Below are 27798 nucleotides of genomic sequence, written 5' to 3' on the forward strand. Positions count from 1 at the left end.
ATTTAACAAAATTTATTTGCTGTCGGTCCTCGAGGGTGAAGGCCGAGCATTAATGCTAATGGGCAAGCAGCGCCTGGTGACAAGCCACTGCGATAAATAAACATAATATAAAATACGCCCACGTTTACAACCTCACCACTTCACCGCTTTACTACCCCTGAATTTTTTTTTTAAGTGGGTGTATAAAATATTGTTTTCGTTATTTTTATTACTTTTTTTAGGTGTTTTGGTAATTAGGTGTTATTGAAATAAATTATAATTATTGTACTCTATAAATAGCCAGTGATAGCCAGTGGTCGATTCAAAGCAAGATAAAAGATTTTCGAAAGTATATAAGAGCTAATTATCAGTGGTTAGTTCTACAGTGAAAAAAAGCTTTTAAGTTTTATTTTGAATTATATGTACGATATGGAGCACGAGACTGGACACATCCGATTTGGCATCAATCGGCTTAGCCAGACGGCAAAACCGAATGTGTGTAGATTAATGATCGTGTCAACAACGCTCCTGGACATCGTCGCGTCTAAATATTTAAATCAAATTGTGACGAACAGACCTGAAGAAACTACACCGATTCGGTTTTGTCGTTCGGTAAATACTGCTAAACCGAACGTGCCGACCAGAATATTTTTCTATCAATCCTTATGGACTTAAAGTACCCCATTATTAGCTTAAAAAGAAAAGGCTTACGAATCTTACCTAACCTTTTTTTTGTAGACTATTTAGTAGTTACCAGCAGTTAATTTAGTAACAGTAATAAAATACCATTTCAGAGTCATAATTCGTGATTAATTTATTCAGTTACTTAATACAGCTTTCAGTTTACGTCCATGGCAGGCTAATAGGAAAGTAATTTGTCATTCGTCTCGTATCTATTTGTAGAACCATGGTAGAATCATGGTGGAACATCAATTGTCTGAGTCGTGACGTGAAAGGATTTATGGCATATTGCTTTGTGAAGGTTAAGGTGAGTAGCGCGAGGTATATTTTTGGATACTGTTATTGAATTAGTGGGCAAAATTGTTGTGATAGCCGGATGGTAAGTTCCGTGCAAGTGTATAACGAAGGTTCGAGGCCAAAGCAAAACACTAATTATATTACAGACTTATGTGTAAATTATAAATATTTATCGAAAAGTTTTGTGAGTGGCATCTATATCTACAATTCCGAAGGAAACGCAGACTCCATCCGCATTCGACCTGCTTAGAGTCGAGGCCTAAACCATCACTCATCCCGCGAGGAGTCCCCCCCCCTACTTAGTATGAAAGTAGTTTTTTATTTACAATTATAGGTAATAGGTTTCTCCGACAGTCTTATGGTTTACAGAACCTAGTTTTCATTTGCCAATTTCATGGTAATAAAGCGTTATAAAACTAAATAACACACTAAACTAATTGGACTCTTCGTAATAAAGAAACTCGAAGGTTCTTCCATAAATCAGCTAGCTAGTAAAACTTTATTATAACAGTTTTTACAACATATAACTCCATCCAACACCACAAAGTTGTAACTATCGCCTAAAACTTAAGCCTGGTGTCCACTGGCGGTATAACAGGACATTTTTAGCAACTTTCCAGGAGAGACAAATTTCAATTTCGTCTTTCGATTCTCTAGCCAATGACATCAAAATATCAAAACTGACAAAAAATTACTTACGTGGTGATAGAACTTAAACGACGATATGGAAATTCATATCGTCGTTTAAGACAAAAAGAGGGGTGTTATAAGTTTGACGTGTCTGTGTGTGTGTGTGTGTGTCTGTCTGTCTGTGGCATCATAACTCTCGAACGGATGGAGTGATTTCAATTTAGTTTTTTTGTATTAAAGGTTACTTATGTGCGAGTGTTCTTAGATATTATTATGTTTGATGAAAACCGGTTGAGACGTTAAAAAGTTGTAGAGGGTAAAAGTGAAGGGAGAAGAGGAAAATTACTCCGTTGGGTTCTCAAATAGCTTCGTATGATGAGAAAGCTGTTGAGATTGTTCCCGATATTAAAAACGTAAACAGAAACCGAAATACCATGGACTGTACCCAATATCCATACTAATATTATAAATGCGAAAGTAACTCTGTCTGTCTGTCTATCTGTCTGTCTGTCTGTCTGTCTGCTACTCAATCACGCCTAAACTACTGAACCAATTTGCATGAAATTTGGTATGGAGATATTTTGATACCCGAGAAAGGACATAGGCTACTTTTTACCCCGGGAAAATGACGCATTTCCCGGGAAAATTCAGGTGGCGAACGAAGTCGCCAATATTCAATATTATAATGACACTGAAGTAACAAAATTCCGTTGTCATGGCAACTGTTTTAATGGCGGATATGCCTTAGTGCGATTTCGTTATATTAAGAGATATAAATAATTTTAAGAATAGTTTACGTGAAAAAAAAGCATATTTTATATCATCACACTACGACCAATAGGAGCAGAGTAACAGTAAAAAGTGTTACAAAAACGTGGAAAATTCTGACCCATTCTCTCTTATGTGACGCAAGCGAAGTTGCGCGGGTCAGCTAGTTGTTTCATAAACCTGCCTATTCCCTATAGCAACAAGGTCAGTTACTATAATATTATGAAGAGTAAAGCCTGAAGGTCACACAATAATTATAATATAAATATTCAGTGTTACTTTTATTCGTAATCACATCATTAAGTGTATTAGTGGCCTCGCGCTTAATATTTAATTTCACTTGTACACGAACACTACGCATAATTACTCACACTTCACTAAATTATTATATTTATACCATTCGTACATTATACTAGCTGACCCGCGCAACTTCGCATGCGTCACATAAGAAAGAATGAAAAAAAAATCCCCGTTGTTGTAACATTTTTCGTTGCTACTCCGTTCCTAATGGCCGTAGCGTGATGTTATATAGCCTAAAGCCTTCGTCGATAAATGGTCTATCTAACACTGAAAGAATTTTTCAAATCGGACCAGTAGTTCCTGAGATTAGCGCGTTCAAACAAACAAACAAACAAACAAACTCTTCAGCTTTATAATATTAGTATAGATTCTTTCTAAAATGCGTGTAAATAATTACGTTTTTACTATCACGACTTGTACAATGTACACACATTGGACTACAAATCAAATTTCAGAGCAATGAATATGAAAAAAAACACCGTTTTTCCATTTTCCGCAAAGTCAAACTGTCTTTGGTCTCAGTACTGTTAGAGCCCACTAGAGTTCAGATTTTTTAAAATCAGGGTATTAATGTTAAAATGATCTTTATTACATACCACAATTGTTAAGGTGAACATAATTATTTTATGAAAAAAATAATCAATCACTTAGATGACAGTTTTTGGCACGATTTAGTCCAACGTCTCTTTTCCATTCTCTCTTTCTACAGAAAAAGTACCCGATAAAATTTTTCTTCAGTAGTAGATAGATGCATAATACGCTAAAAAAAAGTATTCATCACTAAATATTATTTATATCTAATACATGAAATACATACAGCATGGTGGACTCGAGGCCTAACCCCTCCCTCATTACGGGAGGAGACCCTTGCCCAGTAGTGGGACATTAATGGGTAAATTTTTTTTTTCCATGGTATACGAAAATCTATCATCAAAGAGTACATCGTTCTCTATTTTCGTCCCATTTTATGAATCCATCATTCTGCCATCGTTTACTAAGTTAAAGATAGCATGTTCGCAATAGATTTCGCATTTCAAATTACTTACATTTCATGTCATCCATCATTTATTAGAACAGGTAACATTGCATAACTGACGATACTGACATGCTATTCCATTTTGTAAATTGAAAGACATTACTTAATGCTTCGTTTATTTACAGAACTAGAAAGGTTTTCCAATGTACTTACTTCCTCTACAGGTATTTTAAATGAATTAGAAAATGCGCCAAGGATGTATGTGTTTTTCAGGACATTTTGAAATCTGCCTTAGAGTTTTTCAGTAGTATTTGAATGTTAGTCAACGATTTTCTGATAGATTGGCTAGCATTTTCATGGACAATATGGTGTTTCCTCTCAATAAATATTGGAGTTATGTTCAAGAAATTTATACCAAAAAAATATTTTTAAGAATGTATTGTGAAAGTAGTGATCAGCCTATAATGCAAAGTTTGCAGTTTTCAGAAATATACAACCTTAAACTTTTAGAATTTCCTACATCAGCGACTTGCAGGCTTACGCAGCTGACGGTGGACTGTCTGATAGAGCTGTTTTATTGGCAATACTCAGAATTATTAATTGCAGTCTAGATTAATCTTTTTAATAAGACTCCCTATTAAACCAGTGGTTCCCAACCAGTGGTCCGTGGAAGTCAAAATATGGTCCGCGACTGATTTTAAAACTTAAAATTTACAGGATTATTATTACATTTATTTTTAAGATACTTACGAGTACATAGTGGTCCCTGCAGACAAGAATAATATAAAAGTGGTTCCGGACTAAGAAAAAGCTGGGAACCCCTGTTCTAAACTATCATGACAAAAAAACAAAAGAGCGCTACGATCGTCCCCCGAAACTCAAACTCCTAATTCCACTGGTCATAAAGTCATGAATAATGCACCAAGTCCAAGCCTATTCACCCCTAATTCCACAGCCTTATCAAGATCTGAGCATAAACATCAAAGTTGCACTTACTACTTACATACACTTCGTGTCGTGACCGAATGCTTTATTTCCGGATATTACACCACGAGTAACCACTAGCCACTGGCGGCTATAGCCACTATAGCCAGTACTACGTTACCCATTGACCTTTTTTTGACATAATTACGTCAAGTTCTGCGTATTTGTAAGCACTAATATGTGGCTTTGGGTAAACAAGTAATCGTTTCTTGGAAAAGCTGTTTGAATTAAGGTTTTATAAGGCCTTTAGATAAGGCTAATTGTAAGACTATTTTAAGCCAGTTATTCTAGATTGTTGTTTGACGATTTTTGCTACTACAGAAGACCAGGAATTTCCTCAAACTTGGTTCAAATAAAAATTGCATTAATTGACCTTTTTTAACATGTATTTGTAAAGTCAAAACGTTCTTAGTAAAATCATTTCAACATTAAAATATAGACTACTTAATAATATTTTACTCTACTATACTTAATGCTTACGATAGTACATATATTCCCAAAATTTAATTAAGCTCATTTCCGGAAACTATTAACACATCAATATTAGATCCAAAAATAATTTAAAACGCTGGAACATCGATATATACCTCTAGCGTTTTTGTATGAGTTTTAAAGCTATTGAATACATAAACTGCCGCTAAATGTACCTCAGAAACCGGTGGTAAGTGACTGATTGACTGACGTAGTGATCTATCAACGCACAGCCCAAGGCGATATTTTTTAGTACGAGAAACCTTTTCACGCGGCTGTAGTCGCGGGCGGAAGCTATCAAATATAAAAACATAACCTATAAAAGTTCGCCACCTGCGGCCACGCGTCTAAATTCTCAACAACATGGGGTGGGAGGTAGCACACGTATTGCGTGACACTTGACCGGGTACATTTCCACTTTAATTCACGAACTGGCGGCGCACGCACGGGGAATATAGGTTACTGTTTATAGGACTTCCTATGTCGAGGTCGGAACACCCTTATTAGACTTTATCCGCACTAGCGACAGAGCAGACGGCGCGGCGTGACAAAGAATGCTAGATGACATTATTAAAAATTAATAAAAACTTTTCTAGTTGCTATCATCTAAGCTACTAGAAAAGTTTTTATTAATTTTCATATTAGGTCGGGGAAAAAGTCTTTTCGCATTATAGTATGTATGAACTTGTAATAAAATGTCTTTGGCTTCAAGAATCACAAATAAGTACAAGGTTCATTAGGTTTCTTTCAGTGAGCTCGTGAGGTACCCAAATATCGAGCTTTTTTGTGTAGAGAAAAGATTTTATTACAAGTTCATACATATTATAATGCGAGAATACTTTTTCCCCGACCTAATATTTCTTAGTCCGTAACGATTACTCTCTTAATCTAATCTTTACACGAGAGGGAGTAGTCGTATGCTGTGTAGACTGGCCAATTTTACCGTCTTATCTTCCCTACAGTATCAATGATTCATAATAGTAAAATTAAGATAAAGTTTCGAGAACAAGCTTTAAGGAATTATGTTTAGAACCATTGTAACTTTATGTCAATCTTTAATTCATCTCGGTACATTATGCCTATCGATTACAGCTAGATCTATTATTTATATATGTATATTACTTCTAAAACCTGTCAAATTACAATAATTGCATATGCGTGAGTGAACCCGTTTTCAAATGTAAATAAAGGTTATATAGTCCATTTGTAAAAGCAATTGAAATAAACAGTAAAAGCCATTATAAGTACAATTAATGATGACGACATAGAACTCTGATTTATTTACAGTACTCCGTAGATTGTAGCGATAGGAGGGTGCTTTATGATTTAAATGATGGATCGTAAAGCATTTGGGCAGTTATTTGTTAAAATAAAATGGTTTTAAGGTTTAAAAGATAAGGGTTAGTGATTGAAAACCGAAAATGCATTTTATTTTTTATTTTTTGACGTTTTGTGCAGTTCGGCAAAATACTGGCCGTTGTCGAAGATGAGTGCTGGCTGAAAGCTTGACTACGGCAAGTGCTACCATGCGACGCGATTATTTTTTAAATTATGATTAAAAGCCGTTTAGTAATTAAATAAACAGATGGGGAAGTAAGTCAACATTAATTATGACCACTTTAATTAAGTCTCTGAAGTGTTACAAAAATGGACATTTTGCAACTAGGTAGATGAAAGTTAATAAAATTTGGATTTTCATTGCAAACCTTCTTATTCGTACAGTTTACGAGAATTTTCCATTGGATTCTTACTTACTATGTAAGTCAACCTCGCTTACAAAAATCATCTATCTGTCCTAAAAATATAAAATTGGTTGGGTCCAAATTCTACCAAGGGAAAGCCACAGTACAACAGCGTACCCTGCATAGTGATTTTCTTTTCTAACTTTGAGACCTTTAGGACTTGCATCACTTTATTGACTTCAACATCATTTTACGTTCATAGTGCTAACAGCTTTTGATTTTAATGAACACAGTCTAATACTAACCTGCTACAAGTCTTCCCATTAGGCGCATGGTCGGGAGCGACTCGCCTCCGTCGTCTGCACAGTCGCGCACACACCCCTCGGGCGCACCCCAGACGTTCCCACAACGGACACGGCGCTGGCTCACTAGACTCTGTACTCTCCACTATGTCACCGTTCATTGTTTTATAGTAACTTTTTATTAACTTTCCCTCTTATTCATAAACACACTATAAACCTATTTTAGTTAAAAAAACTACTAAAATATGTTTTCTCTTTTTCATTTCGCTAAAGAGTGAAAGAGACAAAACTCTTTATAACCCTTTCATTAACTTCATATATCTTTATGAATAAGAGGGTTTGTATCTTTACATAGTACTTTCACGAAGGATTTGTCACTGGTGAAGAGTTAAATGGAGATTTGGTTTTTGAGTTTTTCTGTAGGATTGTCTTTGGGAGGGTTCTCACTTAGTATTATGTTTTCACAAGATTTATTTGTGTTTTTATGAAAAGTTTAAAGATGCTCTGTGGTTATTGACTTCTGCTGTAGATAAGGATTGGTTTCCTATAAGTTTAAGTAGAACAGGCAATGCCTTTTAGTAGGTAGGTAGGTACTGTCATATATTAAGAACTAGAAATCTTGAATTAAAAAGATTAATGAGTCGTTTATTTTGCATTGTTTTATGTCAAATTCCAAAGTTAAGAATGACCTAAATAATATTCTAGGTATTGTAAGTCTGTAGGTACCTCATCTCGGGACTATGGAGTCCCGGATTTTTGGTAGGCGTGCGTGGGGCCGAAGCCAACACGTAGAGGCCCTTTTCGACTGCTTTAATATTTCAAAAATGTATGATGTCACAATCCGGTGATTTTCCCTGTTTACACTATAAAATGCACCCAAGGACAATTATTATAATGTGTGTTCCGTGAGAAAAGCTACATAAGCATAAAAATTGGCAGAATTTCATAATTAGGCACTAGTTTTCAGGCAGGAAAATAAACTGACAGATTAATTTATTTTGAATACCTATTTTCAAATAAGATATAAGTACGACTATACTTCATAGTTATAGTTATAATCTGTCAAAAGCTTAATGTACCTACAAAAATAATGTATTATTTTGAACTAGTGTACAACGACTTCACCCGTAATGGTCTGTCATTATTTGATCGCTTTCATTACTTTGTTACTATCTGGGATCGCAATATTTGGAATTTACTTTGTAAATGGACTATTATGCACTTAAAATATAATGGAAAGAGAGTGCCGTGTGGAAAGATGAAAATATACATGATATTTGCATCTTTCCCCGAGGATTATCAATATTTGTTTACTTTTCTTTTTCTTTACATTCAGAAAATAAAATACAGAATCCTAATAATGAGATGCTAGATTATGACTGTGGAGAAGCTGTTCTCCGCTGATGGATCTTGTAACGATTTAATTTCGAAGTAAAAAAGTTAGTAAAAACTGCAGAGCATGTCGTACTTTTGAACCATTACGTACCTACAATAAGTAAATCCTAAAGCTTTACAGGAATTTCTTAGGAATATTTTCATGAAGCCCAAACGGCTTTTGCACTAACTTCTTAGACATTATTTGGGAGATCATAAACTACGAGAAAAGATAACAAATATCTACAAAAAGGGAATGGACGCTACTAAAACTAAACTCAAAAAAAAGTATGAATTTAACATATTTTATAAGATAGTTAGCTATGAAAAATAAAATAGCGTAGAAACATATAAATTATAGGTAAGTACGTGTACCGCTCGTTAGTAGCACCTTTCAATCAATGCATTCAATATTCGTCCCTGAGTCCATCGACAATAGCTATTTCTAAACCTTCATACCCGTGTCTATGGTTTACTAATGACAGACTGCAACTCAGTGTATTGGCAGCTTGGTGCCTGAATTAATTAGTATCATCGATCGCTTTCGTAATTAACAAAGGTATTTTAGATAACAGATTAGGTACTTAAAGGTCTTAGGCCATATTTAGAAAATAATTGATCCAGGCGCTTGGCTCTTAAACTCTCATTGACCATTTCAGCCCCTGCTGGCATGAATAATGCTGATTTTGGAAAAACATTACTTGTGTTTATTTCCGGGTTTTCAGCTATCTGTTACTTGCTAGACAGATAGTATAGTTAGCTGTACATATTGATGTAACGGAGGAGATAATTAGAAGTCATCGTGTTTCAATCAACACACAACATCACTCTGGTTATTAATGGAAAACGCATGAAAATCTGTGCAGTAGTTCTTGAATTGTCGCGAATATAGAAGTAAAAGAGATTTTTTTAATAAAGAGATTTGATTTTGTACCTATATCGTTCGCTATCTAAATAAGTAGTAATTTTAAGTTACTTCTTTAGGTATTTCTAAATCGGATAAAATAACTTATTTATTACTCTATACGTAAATACTTATGAATATTAGGAAAATTTTAATGGCAAACGCATAGTTTTACCTTGTACGTGGTTTTGGTATATCATTATTACGAATGTCCATATTTAATTTTAAAGGAAAATTTTATAATACGATTGCGTCAGAAAAAAATATAGATACGAATAAAACTTATACATTAACTAATTATTTTAACCTAGGGACCTTTTTCCAAAGTGTAACAACTCCAAAGCATATAAACGATATTGTGGATGTAGTTTTTACAAAAAAGAAACATTTTTTAGTCTTCATTTCATTTTGGTAAAAAAATAAGGTTTGGCAAGCAATCACGTGAATTATAAGTGCCTAATTGTTATGATTTAAACACTATGTACACATAATATTAGTTAAATAAGTTATTATTTTACTTTAATACAGTATTCGCGTGTGCACTTTTACGTGAACTAATAAAAAGTATATTAAATTTGTTATTTGTAACTCGTAATAGTATAATATCGCGTGGCGGCGTTCTGCCGGCGACTTCGCGCGTAGTGACTGTAGTGAGGCGAAGGAATTACTAGTTCAGCCGACTTCAGCCACAACCAAGACGTATCGACTATACGAAATACGCGATCTAGGAAACGGGGGCCTACTGTTGTTATTTTCTTATGAGTTTCGGCTGCCTTGATAAAGTAGTATAAGGTATTTCATTTCGGTTCATTAAAGCGTTGTTATTTTCTTATGCATTTCGGCTGGCTTGATAATATGAAGGTAACTTTAGTTTACAAAATTGACGTTTGATAATGGTTTACGGTTATTCCTTTAAATAAGTAGATTTCTTATATTAAAGTAACATGATTCCGATGTATGTTGAAGATCACGGGCAGAGGTCTTTGTCCATCGATGGATTGACGCATTTTACGGAGGCTTGAAGGTTAATATTTATTTGTTTGTTATTTACCAAAAACTTCTATTCAATTAAAGAATTCTGAACCGATTTCGATAAAAGCCATTAAAAAGGCGAAAGACGGCTTCAAGTTAAGTAAAAATCGAGTTTCGTTTTCGAATTTCCGTAGTATACCCCAAGTGAAAGAATCACAAATGAGTTTTTAATAAGTTACTGTACTCCTACGTAATTTCGTTGGGTAGTTAACACGATAACGACTTTAACGAGTTTATGAGCAATTGATATCAAAATCTACACGGAAAGACAATGATAAATCATTTTATAAAGATTGTTATAATATAACTTTAAATAGAATATAACTACAAATGCCTATAGGTTTTCCGGATTTTCCACGATAAATGGTAAGTGAAAGATCTTTTGCGTTATTCTGTTTAGTAGTTTAAACAAATAAACGTCACTATTTGAATAAGTATATAGTTTTTGCATAAATATCCGAAAAGTAGTGTTTTATAAAGTTAGCAGCTATGGTGGTTAAAATGGTGATTAAATTTTAAGCCAAATATCAGACCTTTTGCAGATGTCGAATCTTTAAAAAAACCCGTCATAATTATTCTTAGAATAAATAAAGTGTGTTACTTAATATAATGATAGGAAAAAACGTTCTTAATCAATAGAAAATACCTTCTGATATGAAAAAGGGCAAACATATCAAAATGTTATCCTATACCGCCGGTTTCTGAGGTACATTTAGCGGTAGTTTATCTATTCAATAGCGTTTTTTTATATGAGTTTTAATGCTTTTGAATAGAGAAACTACCGCTAAGTGTACCTCAGAAGCCGGGGGGTTAGCCAAGTCGGTATATAAAGTGTTACTAAGAATAAATACGCATGGGAATTAAAACGTATTATTTTTAGAAACAACATTAATATTTAAAATGAATGTCACTGATTCTATATTTATGGCTTTCTAACCCTTTAATGACCTTACTAAGAATACCGTGATACTCAAAATAGCCACGCATTTGAAATACTTTTCAAAATGTACAATGTACGTATACATACATAAAATTACTCCTTCTCATAGGAGTAGGCAGAGACCAGAGAACGCAACTTGCTACGATCCTTACGGATTACAGGATTACAGGAGGACCGGCAAAAATGTGTAGTAGCTGGTCCAAGAAGCAATAACGACGTGTGATATATGACATTAGAAAGGTCTTATATTATACTATAATAGTTACTATTGGAGCTCATTTCGAATCACTGTGCGAAAAAAGTTATGGCGATATGAAAAGCTTATTTTATCCATACATCAATTTAATACGGATTTAAGGAATAGGTTCGAGCTGGGCTCCAAACTGCAACCGCAGGCTATAATGCTGGGTGTGGACCGTAGGGGCTGTAAGGTCGAGGGTGCAGTCCAGAAGGCATTGGAAGGAAGTAGCAGCCTTAGCCTTCTCCAGTTAAGAATTCCAATAAGGTAAGATGCTTTATACCGAAGTATAAAAAAATTATAAGGTACCAGAGCTCACACAGTCGCGCATGTAAACGGCTATCGGGAGAGATTTTTAGTGGGCCTGATTGGCCACAGAAAACAAAACGTTGTCTGTTTTCCGTCGGTCTGGCCACAAAAATGCGTTTTTATCCGAGTTCTCATGATTATTTTATGTGTGGAAAATCACTGTTAACGTTGTAAAATGGTCTATTGCGCTTGATAAAACCATTTTTATTTTATACACAAGTATTACAAAATCCAGTTACTTACGAAATATTTTTTGATACCTATCTTCTTCCTCGCCATGAAAAGACATAATATAAAGCGCATTATGTACATATATTACTATATGCACCAAAAATGTAAATAATTCCCTTTACCTTATACCTTACCAATACACATGACATAAGAAGTACATGACATAGCTCTATTTATATAAAACTAGCTGGCCCGTGCAACTTCGCTTGCGTCACATAAGAGAACCATAATTTTCCCTGTTTTTGTAACATTTTTCTCTGGTACTCTGCTCCTATTGGTCGTAGCGTGATGATATATAGCCTATAGCCTTCCTCGATAAATGGGCTATCTAACACTGAAAGAATTTTTCAAATCGGATCAGTAGTTTCCGAGATTAGCGCGTTCAAACAAACAAACAAACAAACTCTTCAGCTTTATAATATTAGTATAGATTAGTCACAAATAATACCAGTATAAATAATAACTGCGAACACCTAGTTAAAATGTTATTCCAGATTATAACCGAATCCATTTAATTATTAGTTCGATAACAAAGCATTGTTAGACTTTAATAAGGAAAAAATCTAAATATGGATAGCAAAAATAACTACAATATACCTTTCCTGTACAACATTACTTTGTTATGTCAGTTAACCGGGAGTTCTTGAACAATGTGGTTTAAAGAGTAAATAAAGTATTGTTGTATTGAATTAAGTTAAAATATGGGTAAGTACTGTTTTTTCGTTTTTATTAGATATTATTTATAGAAAACGTGAAACAATTAAACTTTTCTTATGATATTGAAAGGTTTTTAGGTCATACTTATATTTAAATGCGAAAGTTTTGTGAGGATGTATAATGGATGAAATTATTTTTTACTCTTTTACGCTGCATGGACAATTTTTTCCTCGGAAAAGAAATGGGTGAAATCGCACGAAGCTGGTATAATATACTGTTTTACTGATTTCAGGATACACAGAAATTGGCCTGGTTGTGACAGCCACCGTGCTGCTTTGTCACTATGGATCCGGTAAGACTATTAACCAATTTCTGCAGTTTATTTTTTAGTTATAAAGGTTGTAAGTTTGTCGGTTGAGAGTAATCTCTAGAATAACTAAACTCATTTTCGATATTTAATTCTGTTTCAGGAATCGCCGAGGTGTTAATATTTTTGGTGCAAACCATCATACTGACAAAACAAATAATAACAGGTAAATAAATAATCATATTTGTTTTTATAGTAGAGGAAATTTTAACGATGATGTCAGGCGTAAATATTACGCTGACTGAATTTGTAGATAATTTAAAAGAAGATTCTATAGTTAAGCACTCTTTTTATAGGGTTATTTATATAGGAAAATGACATTCGGCCATAACGATAGGCACAAATTTAAATCATCTGCAACCAAATTATATGACTATCTCAAGTCAGTTATTCTGGTGATAAACATATTTAGCAATTATCCACCTATCCTCAACATTTTTAACGGTTAACTTTCATTCACTAAAAACAGTATTCTCTAATAAATTTATTTGTACTTCCCATTTCCAGATGACAACACAAATGACAAGATACTAAGCCGAAATATAAAGGAATCATTAAAACACTCACCCTCTAAAGAATCTGAAATTGACAATACAACAAGTAAAAAGGAAAATAAATCTCGTAAAGGATTGTCGAAACTATGGACAGACTTCACTGGTATTTCAACCAAAGTGAAAGCTAGCAAGCCAAAGACATCTAAACGGCAAGAATCTTCAACTGTCTCCAATCAATTGGTAGATGATTTGAAACCACCTCCAGTGCCAAAACGATCTACTTCCAAAACAAACCAAGATATTCGCACAGAAAGTTCAACGTCAGCAATTCAAGCAAATTCTTATGATATTCCAAAACCTCCAGTACCTGTAAATCCATTACGTCACCCTCATATTCAAGCCCCGGCAATCGTCTCACGGAATACTCTACAAGGCACGACTGACAATGGATCTCCATCACCACCTCTCCCCCATAAAGATACGTCTGATACTAAGCCCGAACTACCACCGAAAAAGCCTCAAGGATTTAAGCCTTCATCAGACAATCGTATACTCGTACCACCAGTTCCTGGGCTTAGTGACAAGTGGACTGTCGTTACTGGACTTCCTAGCACGTCAAATAGTCCAAAATCGATTAAAAAGTCCATTGAAATTGACAGTGACGAAAGCTCTGACGTGTTTTTCAGTCCTACACAGAAACCTGCGGTGCCGCCAAAAGACTATTTTGATTTTTCTACAGACTTGAATGGAAGTCCTACTTCATTAAATGGTGTGGAAAATCGGCTACTCTCGCCTGGTAGTGTGTGTGCTACGGCTAAGCCAAGGGTAGTCGAAACTAGCGATGGATTGAAAGAAGCTTTGTCCAGTACATTGTCTAAGCCTTTAAGGCCACCAGTGCCTCCTAAGAAAACTTCACAAGCAAGAGAAGAATTTCACAATGATAATAATGAGGTTAAAAGTACTATGGAAATGTCTCTAACTGATCGTGTTCAGCCTTTAACAAATGATGTTTCCACTTTAGCACAAAAGCGCACAAAAGACTTACCCAAAGTTCCTCCCAGACCGTCTAAGGATACAAAACTCGATAGACAGGCGGAAACTCCTATACTCCCAACTCCTGCCCAAAGGTCTTTACAAACTAGAGACAAAGAAAATATTCAAGACATACCTCATAGTGTAGAAGATAGACCAGCACTGCCTCCAAAAGATTACATGACGCCATTTTCTGAACCAAATGAAACTTCTGTGCCTTCATATATGACGCAAAAACAACCAGTCTGTCATGAAAATGTTCTACCTCCTGTTAGGCCGAGAAGACTTCATGAATCTTTGGACAAAATGGCAGAAAGCAGCAATGATAAAAAGGACAAAAATGTGGAGGAACTTTATAGTACAATCTTTAAGAATAAGAGTAGAGCTACGGCTTTACTACCACCTAAAGACTATCTAGATTCATCAGATTGTGTTCTAACTGATACCGAGAAACAGCTGTCAGAAAAATACTTTAAACCTCCCGCTATGTCTAAAGAAGATGAAATTCCAGCACCAAATTATAAGCTTTCAGCAAACTACATCAAATTTCCACGTGTGCCGCAGGAATCCCAGATACCTTCACCAGCTATACCTCCAAGAGCTACAAAGAGATCTATCGATGCCAATGATGAAAATACTACTCAAAGTTTACCAACATTTCCAAAAGATTCTCTAGAACCGGCGTTAAATAATGAAGTATATTATGAACATGAAGTCAACTCTTTTAATTATTTAATGGAAAAGAGAATCAAAGACTCTAAAACGGAGTCTTCTGCTTATCCAGATTCGCCTCGTAGAGTAAATGGAGTTCGCGTTCTGCCAGATGCTTTCGGTATGCTGCCAATGATCTCACAGGAACTTCTTCAACCTTCTAAACCGAAACCTCAGGTTATTGTTAAATCTAAAGAATTAAAAAATACTTTCGAGACGACTGAATTATACAAGGAAGATCCTGGTTTTTCAGAAGTATCTCGACCTATAGGTACTACTAAAGCTTTTGTTAAGACTCCTGGAGGGCCATTTGGAATAAAAGTACTCCCTAAGGTACCAGTTATAAAGCCTTTCAAGAACACAGAATCTAAAACTTTATCTAAGAAGAATCCTCATAGAGAATATTTTGAACCACTTAGAAGAGCACAAGAATATAACACGAGAAGTGATATGCCTCGCCTAAACTCAGAAGAAATGGGTACGAGTATACTACCATCAGACTCCACAGAACAGCTAACGAAACGTTCAAATGCTTCAATTTTAAAAGCATTTTTTGAGTCTGAGGTGTCTTCGAACGATGGAACTGAGTCATCATGGAGAGGATACTCTGGTGCTGTCAGTCAGGATGAAGATCGTGCTGCTGCCGTGCCTAGGCCAACAATGAGAACGGCACCACAGCCATCTCAGCGTCCCTCGCTGCGACCAAAGACGGTTGATCAGTTTTTATAGAAAATGTTTAAAAACTAATGTTTTCGAAATGTATTTTAAGATAATTTGTACCTATATGAAACCAAATACTTATCTTTTACTACTTTTACCTTTATATTTATAATAAAAATATTTACATTCCTAATACTCAGGTATTTAATTTTATCACTACAAGTAAAAAATGATGACAATTTTTACCAAGGTAAAAGGTAAAGGTAAGGTTTAATCAAGGTACTGGCCATATTTTAACGTCGAGGATCGTTTTACAACAAAAATTTGTTGATGAGGATGTCTTCTGTCCGTATTCGGTACATTGCTACTTCGACGTGACGTGTTAATCATCACAGTCTAAGGGAGAAATCAATGTACAGCATAGGTTTTCAAATAGTTGTCAGCTGAGATACTCAAAACCCCCACCAAGATCGGAATAAAGCCTCTGGTACATGGTAAACTATATTCTCCAAGCTCAATTGATGTTATATTATAAGGAAATAAAATTAACAATATTTTAAAACAAAATTTTATTAATTAAATATAATAATAATCTGAGTTCCTCTTATATCAAAATTTTGTATAAGCTAAATAATATAATTTTTCCTTTGGCGTCCTAATCAGGAAAACGAACTTTACCTCATAGAAATATTAGTTTAATAAAAAGGAATAAGTTACAAAAAGTCTAATAGTAATTTAATCCATTAATAGATTTTTTAATTATTTTCTTTTTGCTACTTTTGTTTCTTCAATGATTACGATGAAAAGATACGGTAAGACTGTTTCCTAATTAAGACGTTTAAGTAATAAAGTATTTCAATAATAATTTAAGGTCGGCTGCACTTCATACGCTTGGTGCGTGGGTCCTGCTTGCACACCTCACCGTTGCCGCACTTGACATTGTCGCAGTACACGCCGGTGCCCGCTGGAAACAACGCAAACAGATTCATTTAGAACAAGAAGCCACTGATATAAGTGTCAACATTTTACAATATAATGCTTTTCCCCCGACCTAATAGTTTTTAAAATGCAGTCATCTGACACGTTGTGGTAATGTCCTCCTAGCCGATATACGGCTACGGCGGTCAGTTTCATTGAAACTGGCCATCTATGCAGGACTTTGTTTATAGTGTCCAAGTGTGTGCACAATACACAGGTACACTCTCTATTCCATCACTCTCATAGCCCGGTGGGACGGATAACTGACACGACCAGCGGGAGGTCAGGCGCAGGACCGACGGCTTTACGTGCTCTCCGAGGCACGGAGGTCTTCGACCTCAACTTCCCAACTCCGGGCAATCTCTAAGAAATTCTTAACAGAAAATCTCAGAAAAGACTTTTTGGCCCGACCCAGGATTCGAACCCGAGACCTCTCGCACGGCAGCCGCATACACTACCGACCGCGCCACAGAGGCAGTATTATATTAGCACGTTGTGGTAACTGGGTTATTATTAGGGGTACAGATCGACTAGGGATGATGCATTCATTATTGATTAAAAAACGAGTTTTGTTTTAAGTGACTGTCAGTATTTTCGGACAAAAGTAGCTCAAAACTTAAATACACAAAAGCAGCATGTTTGGTTGAAAACTAACAGGTGTTCGCAATTACCACGATTAGGCGCAAAATGGGGAAAAATTCAAGATTTTCTAATTCTTATTTGCCTAAAAGTTCTTTGACACATTTCGGGAGAGTATGCAAAATCCGTAACCCACACTTAGCGTAGTGGACTGAAGGCCTAACCCTTCCCACGTCTGGCCGGAAACCCTTGTCCCCTAGCAGTGAGTCAGCGATGGGTTGAAAAAACAAAATAATAGTTTCTCTTACTCTGATGTTTGCTGCTACTACCAGTACCGCTGCCGTTGGCTGCAGGCTCGGAGCATGACTTGGCGCCGCAAGAGTTGGAGCAGCACACCTTGCCGTGCTTGCAGTCATAGTCCTGAATGCACTTCGGACTGCAGCCGTAGACCTTCGACGGCAGGGGACAGGAGCCGGCTGAAACGCAAAATGTTTACTTATAAAATACCGTTTGTTACTGCATGACAAGATGTATGGAAGTGAATGAGGCAGGGGAACAAACTACTACAAACTTGTAAGGATCGTAGCAAAGGTGTTATTTGGTCTCTGTCTACTTCTATAGGAAAAGGCGCGATTTTATGCATGTTTGTTGTATTCGGAAATAGTGAGAAATATATCTATGTATCGTCATTATAATATAGCTTCTTGGTAGATTATTTTAAAGTAATATGATGCGAGTGTAGGGAACTTATTACAAACCTTTGTCTCAGAAATAAAAAAATCAAGTATTATGATAACACATGTCATTTCTAGGTGTATAAACAAACGATTTAAAGATCAATGTTGTGAAACCGATATTTCGGGAAGTCTAGTATTCACTATTCATCTTTTCCACTCATAAAATTCAAAAGTTTGTGATAAGTGACAAATATAAATTTTTTGTTCCGTAGTAACATTAACTTTATTTGTAAGGACGATAATATTTCTGTCTGACGTTATTAACCTGATAAAGGAATGACGTAAGAGGTCCAGTCACAAGGAAAATATGGCGAAGGATATTATTATTGCAGCTCTTAATCATAGTTAATAACTTTGATTGGATAATTTGAACATAATTGAGCATTATGTATATGTGTAGAGATCCTTCCTAGAAATCCTTGAAGAAGGATATACTCCGAGTGACAAAAATGACTTGAATTAACTGTCTGAAACAACAATAAATTCAAGTAACTTTTGACAATAAGAACTATAGTCATTCAAAATATTAATATTATATGCCTTTACCGTATGAGTTGCGATGGTAAAACCTCAAAATACAGAGTGCATGGTTGTAAATTAAGGATAAATACAAAAAAGAAGAGCCATTTTCCACCAGCCATTGGTAAATGATTACTCACAGAATAATATAATTACACTACGTAACACTTTGCATGCAGACATTGTTTGCGCGATGCAAGACTCTCAGTTTGTTAGTTTACGGCGCTAGATGGCGTTACTCTCTACTTATGTATTTGTCTTCTTTAACACACAAATTGTTGATCGATTATGAATAAGATGATAACTCACCTGCTTCAGTGTAAGACACCATCACCACTACGGCGATCACAGACAGCAGGATCGTTGCCGAACCTGAAATTCACAAAAAAAAAAATTAGGATTTTGTATCCAGCTTCTTTAGTCTATCAAGGGGTAGCGAGACTCACCCCCGGTTTCTGAGGTACATTATGCAGTCGTTTTTATATTCAATAGCGTTTAATCTCGTATAAACATGAAACTTGAATAGATAAGCTACCGCTAAATGTGCCTGTGCCTTAACCGGGCGTGAGAGACATAACTTATAAATAAAAATAAAAGCAAATTCTGCATGTTTTGCTTCTAAAGATTGTTTTATGCCTTTTTAAGATTTATGTACCTGCATATATTAATAATAGTGTAATTTCAATTACCCTTGCTAAGTTAAAGTCATGTGCAATATCAAGTTTTCAATGTTACTAAGTCAAGACCACGATCGACATGATCAGACGATTACTTTCAGTGGTTATATGCTGGTATTATATTCGAACCTTGCTTTTAATATATTACCTACTCTCTTACTAAGGGCTTGTTACTGTCAACATTACATGACAACTACTGGGGCGACTTTTAAAGCATCTGAAGTTCGGAAACGCTCAGCTCAAGAAGGTACCATAAGCAGCTACCTATGATAGGAGTGTCCCTGGAAAAGTTGCTTAACCTACTGATCGTAAATTATCTGGTGAGCAACATTAAATAAGCAGGGAATAATAAGATTAGGGTTTTAAGGAGCATACGACTAGGTAGATCAATTTAATTTAACCTAATACTTTTATGTTTTAAAGGTCTGAGCTGATGATGATTGTCCTCTGATGATCTTCTGGGGTAGCGTCTCTTCCCGATTAAGGAGGGACTAGGCCGCTTGTTAAAAACTAAATAATATAATCCTTCTATGTTGGTTATTGAATGTAATGTAAATACTTTAAAAGATCTTGACTTTCAAATATTAATAGGCAACTTCTGAATGTAATGTAAATAACTTTAAAATACGTCTTAACATCTAAATATAATTCAACATCAGTGTTTTGGCTAAGTTTATTGACCAAGTTTTCTGTTGGTTTATCGCTTAAGTTATTTACTAAAGTTAAGTAATTCTAAATATAATAATTATTGCCAGGTAGATAGGTAGGTACCTATATAATTAAATAATAATCATGCACCGGGAAATTTTTACTGTTAAGATCAGCTACTTAGATATTGATTTCAATCTGTCTTAAACTTGTTCGACTGGTATTTCTAGAAGTGTTGGTCATAGCATAGCAACTATATATACCTATATCGCGATATAATAATAGTCCAATTAAATATAATAACCTTAATAACTTATGTTTCTTCACGACATGTTGGTAACTGTACAATAATTACGCCCTTAGGCATCTCAAGCTCTAGATTGCTTGAGGATTTACATAATTCAATTACTTAAGGCGATACTTGATCTATATGTAACATTACTTCGTACGTGTTGCAGATAAAAATCTTTTGCCACGTCTGTCTATCTCAGGGGTGGCCAATCTTTTCGTACGTATGACCGACTTTTCCTCGTAAAAGTTCGCCGCGATCGATTTTTCTCACAAAAGTTCCACGTGATCAAATTTTTTTTACAAAATATTACCTATTTCGCAGTAAAATCGAAATGTTCTTAGGTATGAGGCTTTTCTAAAGAGAAGTGATTAAAGCATATTTTAAGCCAAAATTAAGGGCTGCTTTTAACCCCGGCTGTACAGGCGATAACTACTCACTTTTTGTGAACCATTTCGCAACAACGTATACAAAATTTTATCGCGTTAACAAGACCTTATTTTTTCCATCGGAATTAACATGACGTCGTAAGAATGCTTAGAAGTGCAGCAAGAAGCTTATTTACTTTACCAGTAATAATAGTATGATGATGTCATGAATCCATTAAAGTGTCTAGACATGAAAATAAACAATATAAGAAAAAAACGCTGTACCTATCAGATAGCATCAATCAAGTCTGTTTTTTTCTGAATTTTGATGCAACAAGGACTCAGTTTATTGCTTACCTGTATGATAAAATAACAGGAAAAAATACGAAAATTATCGACTATACGTAGTTGCTACTGCAGGTAGGTACTGATTAAGATAATCTGCCCTCATAACTAGTTAGTGTGTTTACCAGTCGGTAAATAATTAGATGGGTGGCCGCAAAGTGCTATTTTGCTGAGTATCCGTGCTTTAGAGTACACATGTAAAGTTAGTCCCAGTTGTTTTCAATAAGATGTTAGAGGTCTTCGGGCGGCTTAGACAACTCAAACGCTAGATTGACCGTTAACCTAAAATCTCCCCTCGTGTGATTGCGGTTGTGTTTCAGGTTGTACTCCCGAGATATAAATATTAAAGAATTAAGGTCACATTTTGTCAACAAGATTAAGAATCATTTTCATGCTTCATTAAATAATTTTAATATTCTGCCTGATAAATTGACCGATACTAATTCAGAGGTGGCTATGAGTTTTATAAAGTGGTGTTATTGAAGTTAATGTCGTATTGTATCGTTAATTTAAAACACTAGTGTACAGTCACAAACTTTAGTTTTGTATAGTGTAACTTTAATAGTAAGTTATATACCTAAGGCTCCACAACGCACACCTGTGCAAATAAATTTAGTGATTTTTAAGAATATTGTGTTAAAGTAAAAACAAAATACTTGCACACGTTTAGTTTCATATGTAGATGTATGCTGGGCCTTTGCTGCACAGGTAAATCGGTTCAGTTATTTTGCAGTAAAAGTGGTACAGACATACTTTCGTATATAACACTAGCGGACCCGACAGACGTTGTCCTGTCTACACGTCTTTAATTTGAAAATTTTAAACTTTTTTTAATAATCTAAACCATTCTTAGATCCCCTTGAACACACACAAAAAATTTCATCAAAATCGGTCCAGTCGTTTAAGAGAAGTTCAGTGACATACACACTTAGAGAAGAATTATATATATATAGGTATAAAGATTTTGTAAGCAAGTATGGATTTGCTTTGATAGCAGTGTTTACTAAATATTGATTTGTACCTATTTCCGTAACGTTATCGTAAATCAATGCACTGTGAGTTCATGTTTACGATTTCTCAACTGTATGAGTCACTATGAAACGAATTTACATTGAACACAAAATATTAAACACAAAACAAACATATTTAAAGAAAAAACACATTTAGTTACAGAGGTTTGTCCTTTCATATTCAAAAATTTATTATTTAAAATTCTGAAGATGTTTACCAAATAACTAAAGAATATAATTAGGTACTCAAAACTATCATTATCGAGTCTCTAATTATCACTGTGACCTCCTTTTTACTAACACTGTTCATTATCTTAGACATAATATTTGCAAACCACGAAAAGATCTTAAGTTTTAGATTTTGTAAACTAAATAAAGCAATACATAACTAAGTACCTATTTCTGTATAAAAAAGCGTCTCCTTAAAAAAAGAAGATTCACTTGACTCTACCATAAAGTCACAAAAAGTTTTTGTATTTCCCGAAAATATTCCACTGAGACACACATTTATTTTCCATCATCATATCGTTTTAACGGCTTAGTTTATCAAACTACTTATTGACTTAGACCAATGATTAAAATCATAAAGCATCACTTATATTTTAAACACTTCTTGACATTCGTTTTTAAAGTTATTTAGGTATATTAAGTTTACTTTAAACTTACCCATATTTTCTTTGAACAGTACACGTGTGTTCACTACAAAAGTTGTAAGTAAACTGGTTTCTTTCTGTGCACTCCGCAATAAATAAGTGCTATGAAGACATGCGTCGAATATTGAATTAGTCAACATCAACATAGTACATAGTTCATATACCTATTTGTGGTTTTGCCCCGTTACAAAGAATTTTGTTACTAAACAAAAAGATCATCGGAAAATTTGACGTAACTTTATATATAGAAAATGATTTACTGTCGAAGTTAAATCACGAAATGTGAAACAATATGACTTTGACGTTTAAACGATACAAACTCGATAATATCGTACCTATCGAAGATATGTCAATTACCTAACTGCAATATTACTATGCTATCTTATCTTATAATAATGCAAATTTATAATTCAGATATTTAAAATGGATAGCGCATTATGAATCTGTATCTGTAGGTACTAATTTTTCTTCAGGTTGCATATACAAATATTTTTTAAAACATTACGAATGTTTTTATCCAAAAGTACATTAACCTGCTCACATAACCATCCATACATCCTACATTGGGATCCAGCATCTTTCTTTCTCATAATTTTATATAATTCTCGGTAATTTGTATATTTCATCTGTTATCCATATTAACACAACATGTATTCCTTTAATAAAACTCAAAAAACCAACATAACATTTTCTTAGTACCTACCTACTTTTATGCAGAGGTAAGTAATTTGCCAATCTCTTGATGTCAAGGTCTTAGGTCAAGATAAGCAAGAATATAATTGTCTACCCATATTAGTTGTCTTCAAACTTCGTAGCTTAACATATCGCTCCTTCAATGCAAAAGGGCCACAACTCAAAAAAAAATTAAAATCGTTTTATTGCAAAAATGACACCTGAACCGACTATATTTTATAGTAAAAAAAAAACCCCATCATTTTTGCTTATATTATGGCTGCACTGACTTACTGCCCTTTTTGCATTAGCTCACTTTGACAGGTAATGTCAGTGCAAAACAGCCACTTTGTGAGTTGCGCCCGGAGATTCAACGCAAATGCTCGTCAGTTGCATGAAAAAGTGCCACAATCCAAAATATGTCTGTGTTGGGTGCAAAATTTCAAGTTAATGTGATTATATTTTACAATACAAAACTGCCATATTTTGGAAAACGTCCTTTTTGCATTCTAACTATAGTATTTGTTACCATATTTCGTAATACAAAAGTGCCATATTTCTGAAAACGACCGTTTTGCATTCAAACACTAGTATTTGTTATTATATTTTGTAATATAACAGTAGCATATTTTGAAATACGTCCCTTTTGCATTAAATTATTGTGGAATAAATAATCATTTTTAGCGTGCTAGAATGGGAAGGCCAGAAATATGACCGTTTGGTATGATAATAATTTTAGTTTTCGTTACAATTTTAAAAATAAAATAATACATTTTGATGCAGGCAAAGTAAAGAGGCACCCTTTCCTTCAAATTCCTCTTTCAGGGGCTAGATCCGACCAGTCCTTTTCAAATGCGTCTAAATCATCCCGCCATCTCCATTTAAGTCTCCCGCGTCTACTATGACCATCTTCTGGCATCCAGTTGGTAGATATGCGGGTCCACCTTTCCGAATGCATATGGATAATGTGGCCGGCTCAGTTCCATTTCAGCCAGGCGGTCTTCTCCCTTACATCGGCTATGCGAGTTTGGGAGCGCAGTATAGAATTTCGGACGTGATCTGTTCTTTTGATGCATAATATACTATGCTCCATCGCTCTCTGGCTCTTTCTGGTTTTCCGTAAGGGACCATGTTTGGGCAGCGTAGGTAAGGACGGCTAGTAGGTATAAACATGTCGACGAGCTTTCACTTCAGTGACAGTGGAAGGTTACCCTTCATTAGCTCTTTCCTGGACCAGGATCTCTTTCAGGCACTTGTGACACGTTTGTCCAACTCTTTGTCCCGTCGGTTGTTAAAAGAGGTTATCTGGCCCTAGCAAGTGTACTCGTCGACATAGTCTATGACGTGCCTGTCTACCTCGACCCTACGTTTTGTGTTGTTGGTCATAACCTGTGTTTTTGTACGGTTCTTACTCAGTCCAATCTGAAGGTTTGCCGTGCTCAGATCTTTGAGCATTGATTCGAGTTCCGATGCCGAAAAAGAGAAGAGGACTATGTCATCTACAAAACAATGGTTTGTTAACTGTTTACCACTTACAACTATGCTTTTGATTGCCATAACACCGCCAGGCTCCTGAAAATTTCTCTGAGGGTGCTGGTAAATAATTTGGGAGATAGCGGGTCTCCCTGTTTCACGCTTCTTTGGATTTGGAATGATATTGTTGTCTATTGCTTTGATGAGTTTGATGTATGAAGGTTCGATTCTACATAGTATCTTTAAGTAGGAATTGGATGGAGTGATGATTCTATGGCGGAATGAGTAATGCTGTCAAAAGCTTTGGAATAATCCACGAATGCTCAATATAAAGGCTTATAAAACTCAAAAACCTTTTCTATTATCTTATTTCTTTAATACTCCTGCTGCACTCAGTCTACTCGTCACGTTACCCATTGATTGATGATGATGGTTGATGTTTAATTTTACTAAATAATGAAAGTTACGCACTAAGTTGATCTCAATAATTTTACTTACTTAATAAAAAGTTAAGATTTTTTTATTTAGATTGTTTAATACAATGTTTTCCTGGTCTATTCAGTTATGGTTTTACTTAGTAATTATTATTAAACTTTTTGATACGGTTTTTTTACCAAAAAAGTACAATTAACCATTTTTATTTGTAAGACTGTGTTTAATTTTTGACATATTTCTCATAATATTGGTTCAAATTTTGAATGCAAAAGGGACTTATATGCTTTTTTCTCTTAATAGGTAACAGCTATTACAAAGTTTATTTTGTAGAAAGATAGAGCTAAAAAATACGCATCTAATGATATATTAACATCTTATATTTAATAAATAAATATATGAAATGTTATAAAAAAACAGTTTCAAAAATTTGTTTTGGCTCTCCTGTAAAATTTATAGATTTCGATTTGTGGCCCTTTTGTATTCAAGGAGCGATATTTGAAGACTAAGGGCCAGTTTCACGGCTACCAAATAAGTGTTTGATAACCTAACTGATGAATAATTGACAGGAAATCTATGAAAGCTGTCAAAATTGCATCTGATTGCTATTTATCCCAAAGTGCACATTTTCAAACGAGTGATTCTTTTACTGTCTCTGTGGCACTGTCGTTAGTGTAACCGACTGCTAAACACAAGGTCCTGGGTTCGATCCCCAGGTCGGGCAAAGTGCTATTGAGCTTCGTCTAATTTATATTACTTAGTTATTTTCAGTAGTAGCCCGGAGTTTGGTAACGCGCCCGATATATGACAAGACTCGTTCCATATTTCACGGGACTGACATTGTTAATGGCGAAACGTGGGTGTATTACCTCTACCCACAGCTTCGGGTATAATTACAGGCGTGATATTATGTATGTATGATTGTTTGTTATTGTTCTTGTACAAAGGAACTTCCCTAGTGGTGACAAACGGGAAATTTGTTGTGAGGAAAATCTGTGATTTCATTACCTTATCTACTCTCGCATTTTTCCTCAAGGTCTACGTGACAGTCTAGTGATCCTAGGATACCTAATTAACGTAGGTACAACCACAAAGTACATATTTTTTATACCTAGGCATCTGTAGGACCCGAAGGAAGGTGGCAAGATGACCTGGAAACTTTTGAGGGCTGGTCGGAGCTTGTAGCCGATCGTGTGATTGGGAAGGAAAGGGGGGGGGGAGGCCTTAGCTCGGCTGTGGGACGATAGAACAGGCTAAGAAAAAAATGTAGGACTCCACGGATTTCTAAAGAAACGCTACCATATTATTATATTCAATGCTCCATACATTGAATATAATAATAGAGAAAAGTCTTAAAAAGAGAAAAGACAATTTTTATATCGCTTAATCGTGATTTCGATTTTATTAACGCAAAGGAGATCATCCACGCTCCATACATTTTTGGGCCTTTTTTCAAAGTGCCGGCCAACAAAAAAAAGTGGCATGTATCGATAGAGCTAGCCATTTGAAACAATAGTTAGTATGGCACAAAACCGGTAGGATCGCTTAAAACCGAGTTATACAGGTTTGAAGATTCATAATATTCAAACATTTATTCATTTCTGAAAGTTCTGTTAAACATAAAATAATGATTGATTTTGCTAGAATTAAGTATCTAAAGCAAACGACCACTCTGAAGTTGATTTAAGGTCATAAGCACACGTATCAACTCGGAAACGGGTCGTCACCGTATCAACTCGAGCTCATCAGTATTATTTGTATGTAATTCCCTACTGTAACACACTTATCGGAATCGTTATGTGATCGTCTCGGCTCACGACGATGGGAGTGGTGCGTATGCGCATTATGCATACACCAGCACCCAGAGTGAAGTGCGGGACTATGTGCAAATTCCGATAGAAGCGCGGGCATACCTTCTAAACCGCAACATGTGTCCTCATAACAAGGGCCCTCATCACAAATGGTGCCCGTAGCACAAAATATTGTTCCACATGCCGATGAGTCGAACATAACAACCCAACGGCAACACTCTAGATGACCTCTTACCTAGACGATGGTTTGTTAGTTGCACACAATTCCGATAAGTGTGTTACAGTAGGGAATTACATACAAATAATACTGATGATCTCGAGCTGATACGGTGACGACCCGTTTCCGAGTTGATACGTGGGCTTACGACCTTAAATCAACTTCAGAGTGGTCATTTGCTTTAGATAGTTAATTCCAGCAAAATCAATCATTATTTTATGTTTTACAGCACTTTCAGAAATGAATTAATGTTTGAATATTATGAATCTTCAAACCTGTATAACTCGGTTCAAAGCGATCCTACCGGTTTCGTGCCATACTAACTATTGCTTCAAATGGCTAGGTCTATTGATACATGCCACTTTTTTTTG

General features: G+C 35.3%; 3 protein-coding genes across 3 annotated transcripts in view; 1 reads left to right on the forward strand and 2 right to left on the reverse strand.

The window, feature by feature from the left end:
- The window catches only part of LOC142982807 (uncharacterized), a 29158-nt gene extending 21927 nt beyond the window's left edge, over positions 1-7231 (reverse strand). Inside the window, exon 1 of the mRNA XM_076129491.1 lies at positions 7074-7231. Coding sequence (XP_075985606.1) covers positions 7074-7231 — 158 coding nt within the window. The remainder of the gene's footprint in view (positions 1-7073) is intronic.
- A 5494-nt stretch (positions 7232-12725) lies between these two features.
- LOC142982712 (uncharacterized) lies at positions 12726-16132 on the forward strand. The gene is made up of 4 exons (XM_076129362.1): positions 12726-12803; positions 13048-13107; positions 13226-13288; positions 13630-16132. The coding sequence occupies exons 1-4, from the start codon at positions 12800-12802 to the stop codon at positions 16086-16088; spliced, it is 2586 nt and encodes an 861-aa protein (XP_075985477.1). The 5' UTR covers positions 12726-12799; the 3' UTR covers positions 16089-16132.
- A 439-nt stretch (positions 16133-16571) lies between these two features.
- On the reverse strand, positions 16572-22932 carry LOC142982830 (waprin-Thr1-like). Its single transcript, XM_076129514.1, has 4 exons — positions 22836-22932; positions 19142-19204; positions 17885-18052; positions 16572-16983 (listed from the first exon to the last, which is right to left on the reverse strand). The coding sequence occupies exons 1-4, from the start codon at positions 22837-22839 to the stop codon at positions 16886-16888; spliced, it is 333 nt and encodes a 110-aa protein (XP_075985629.1). The 5' UTR covers positions 22840-22932; the 3' UTR covers positions 16572-16885.
- Positions 22933-27798: the final 4866 nt, after the last annotated feature.

This window comes from Anticarsia gemmatalis, chromosome 22, assembly GCF_050436995.1.
Source record: "Anticarsia gemmatalis isolate Benzon Research Colony breed Stoneville strain chromosome 22, ilAntGemm2 primary, whole genome shotgun sequence".
NCBI classification, from domain to species: domain Eukaryota; kingdom Metazoa; phylum Arthropoda; class Insecta; order Lepidoptera; family Erebidae; genus Anticarsia; species Anticarsia gemmatalis.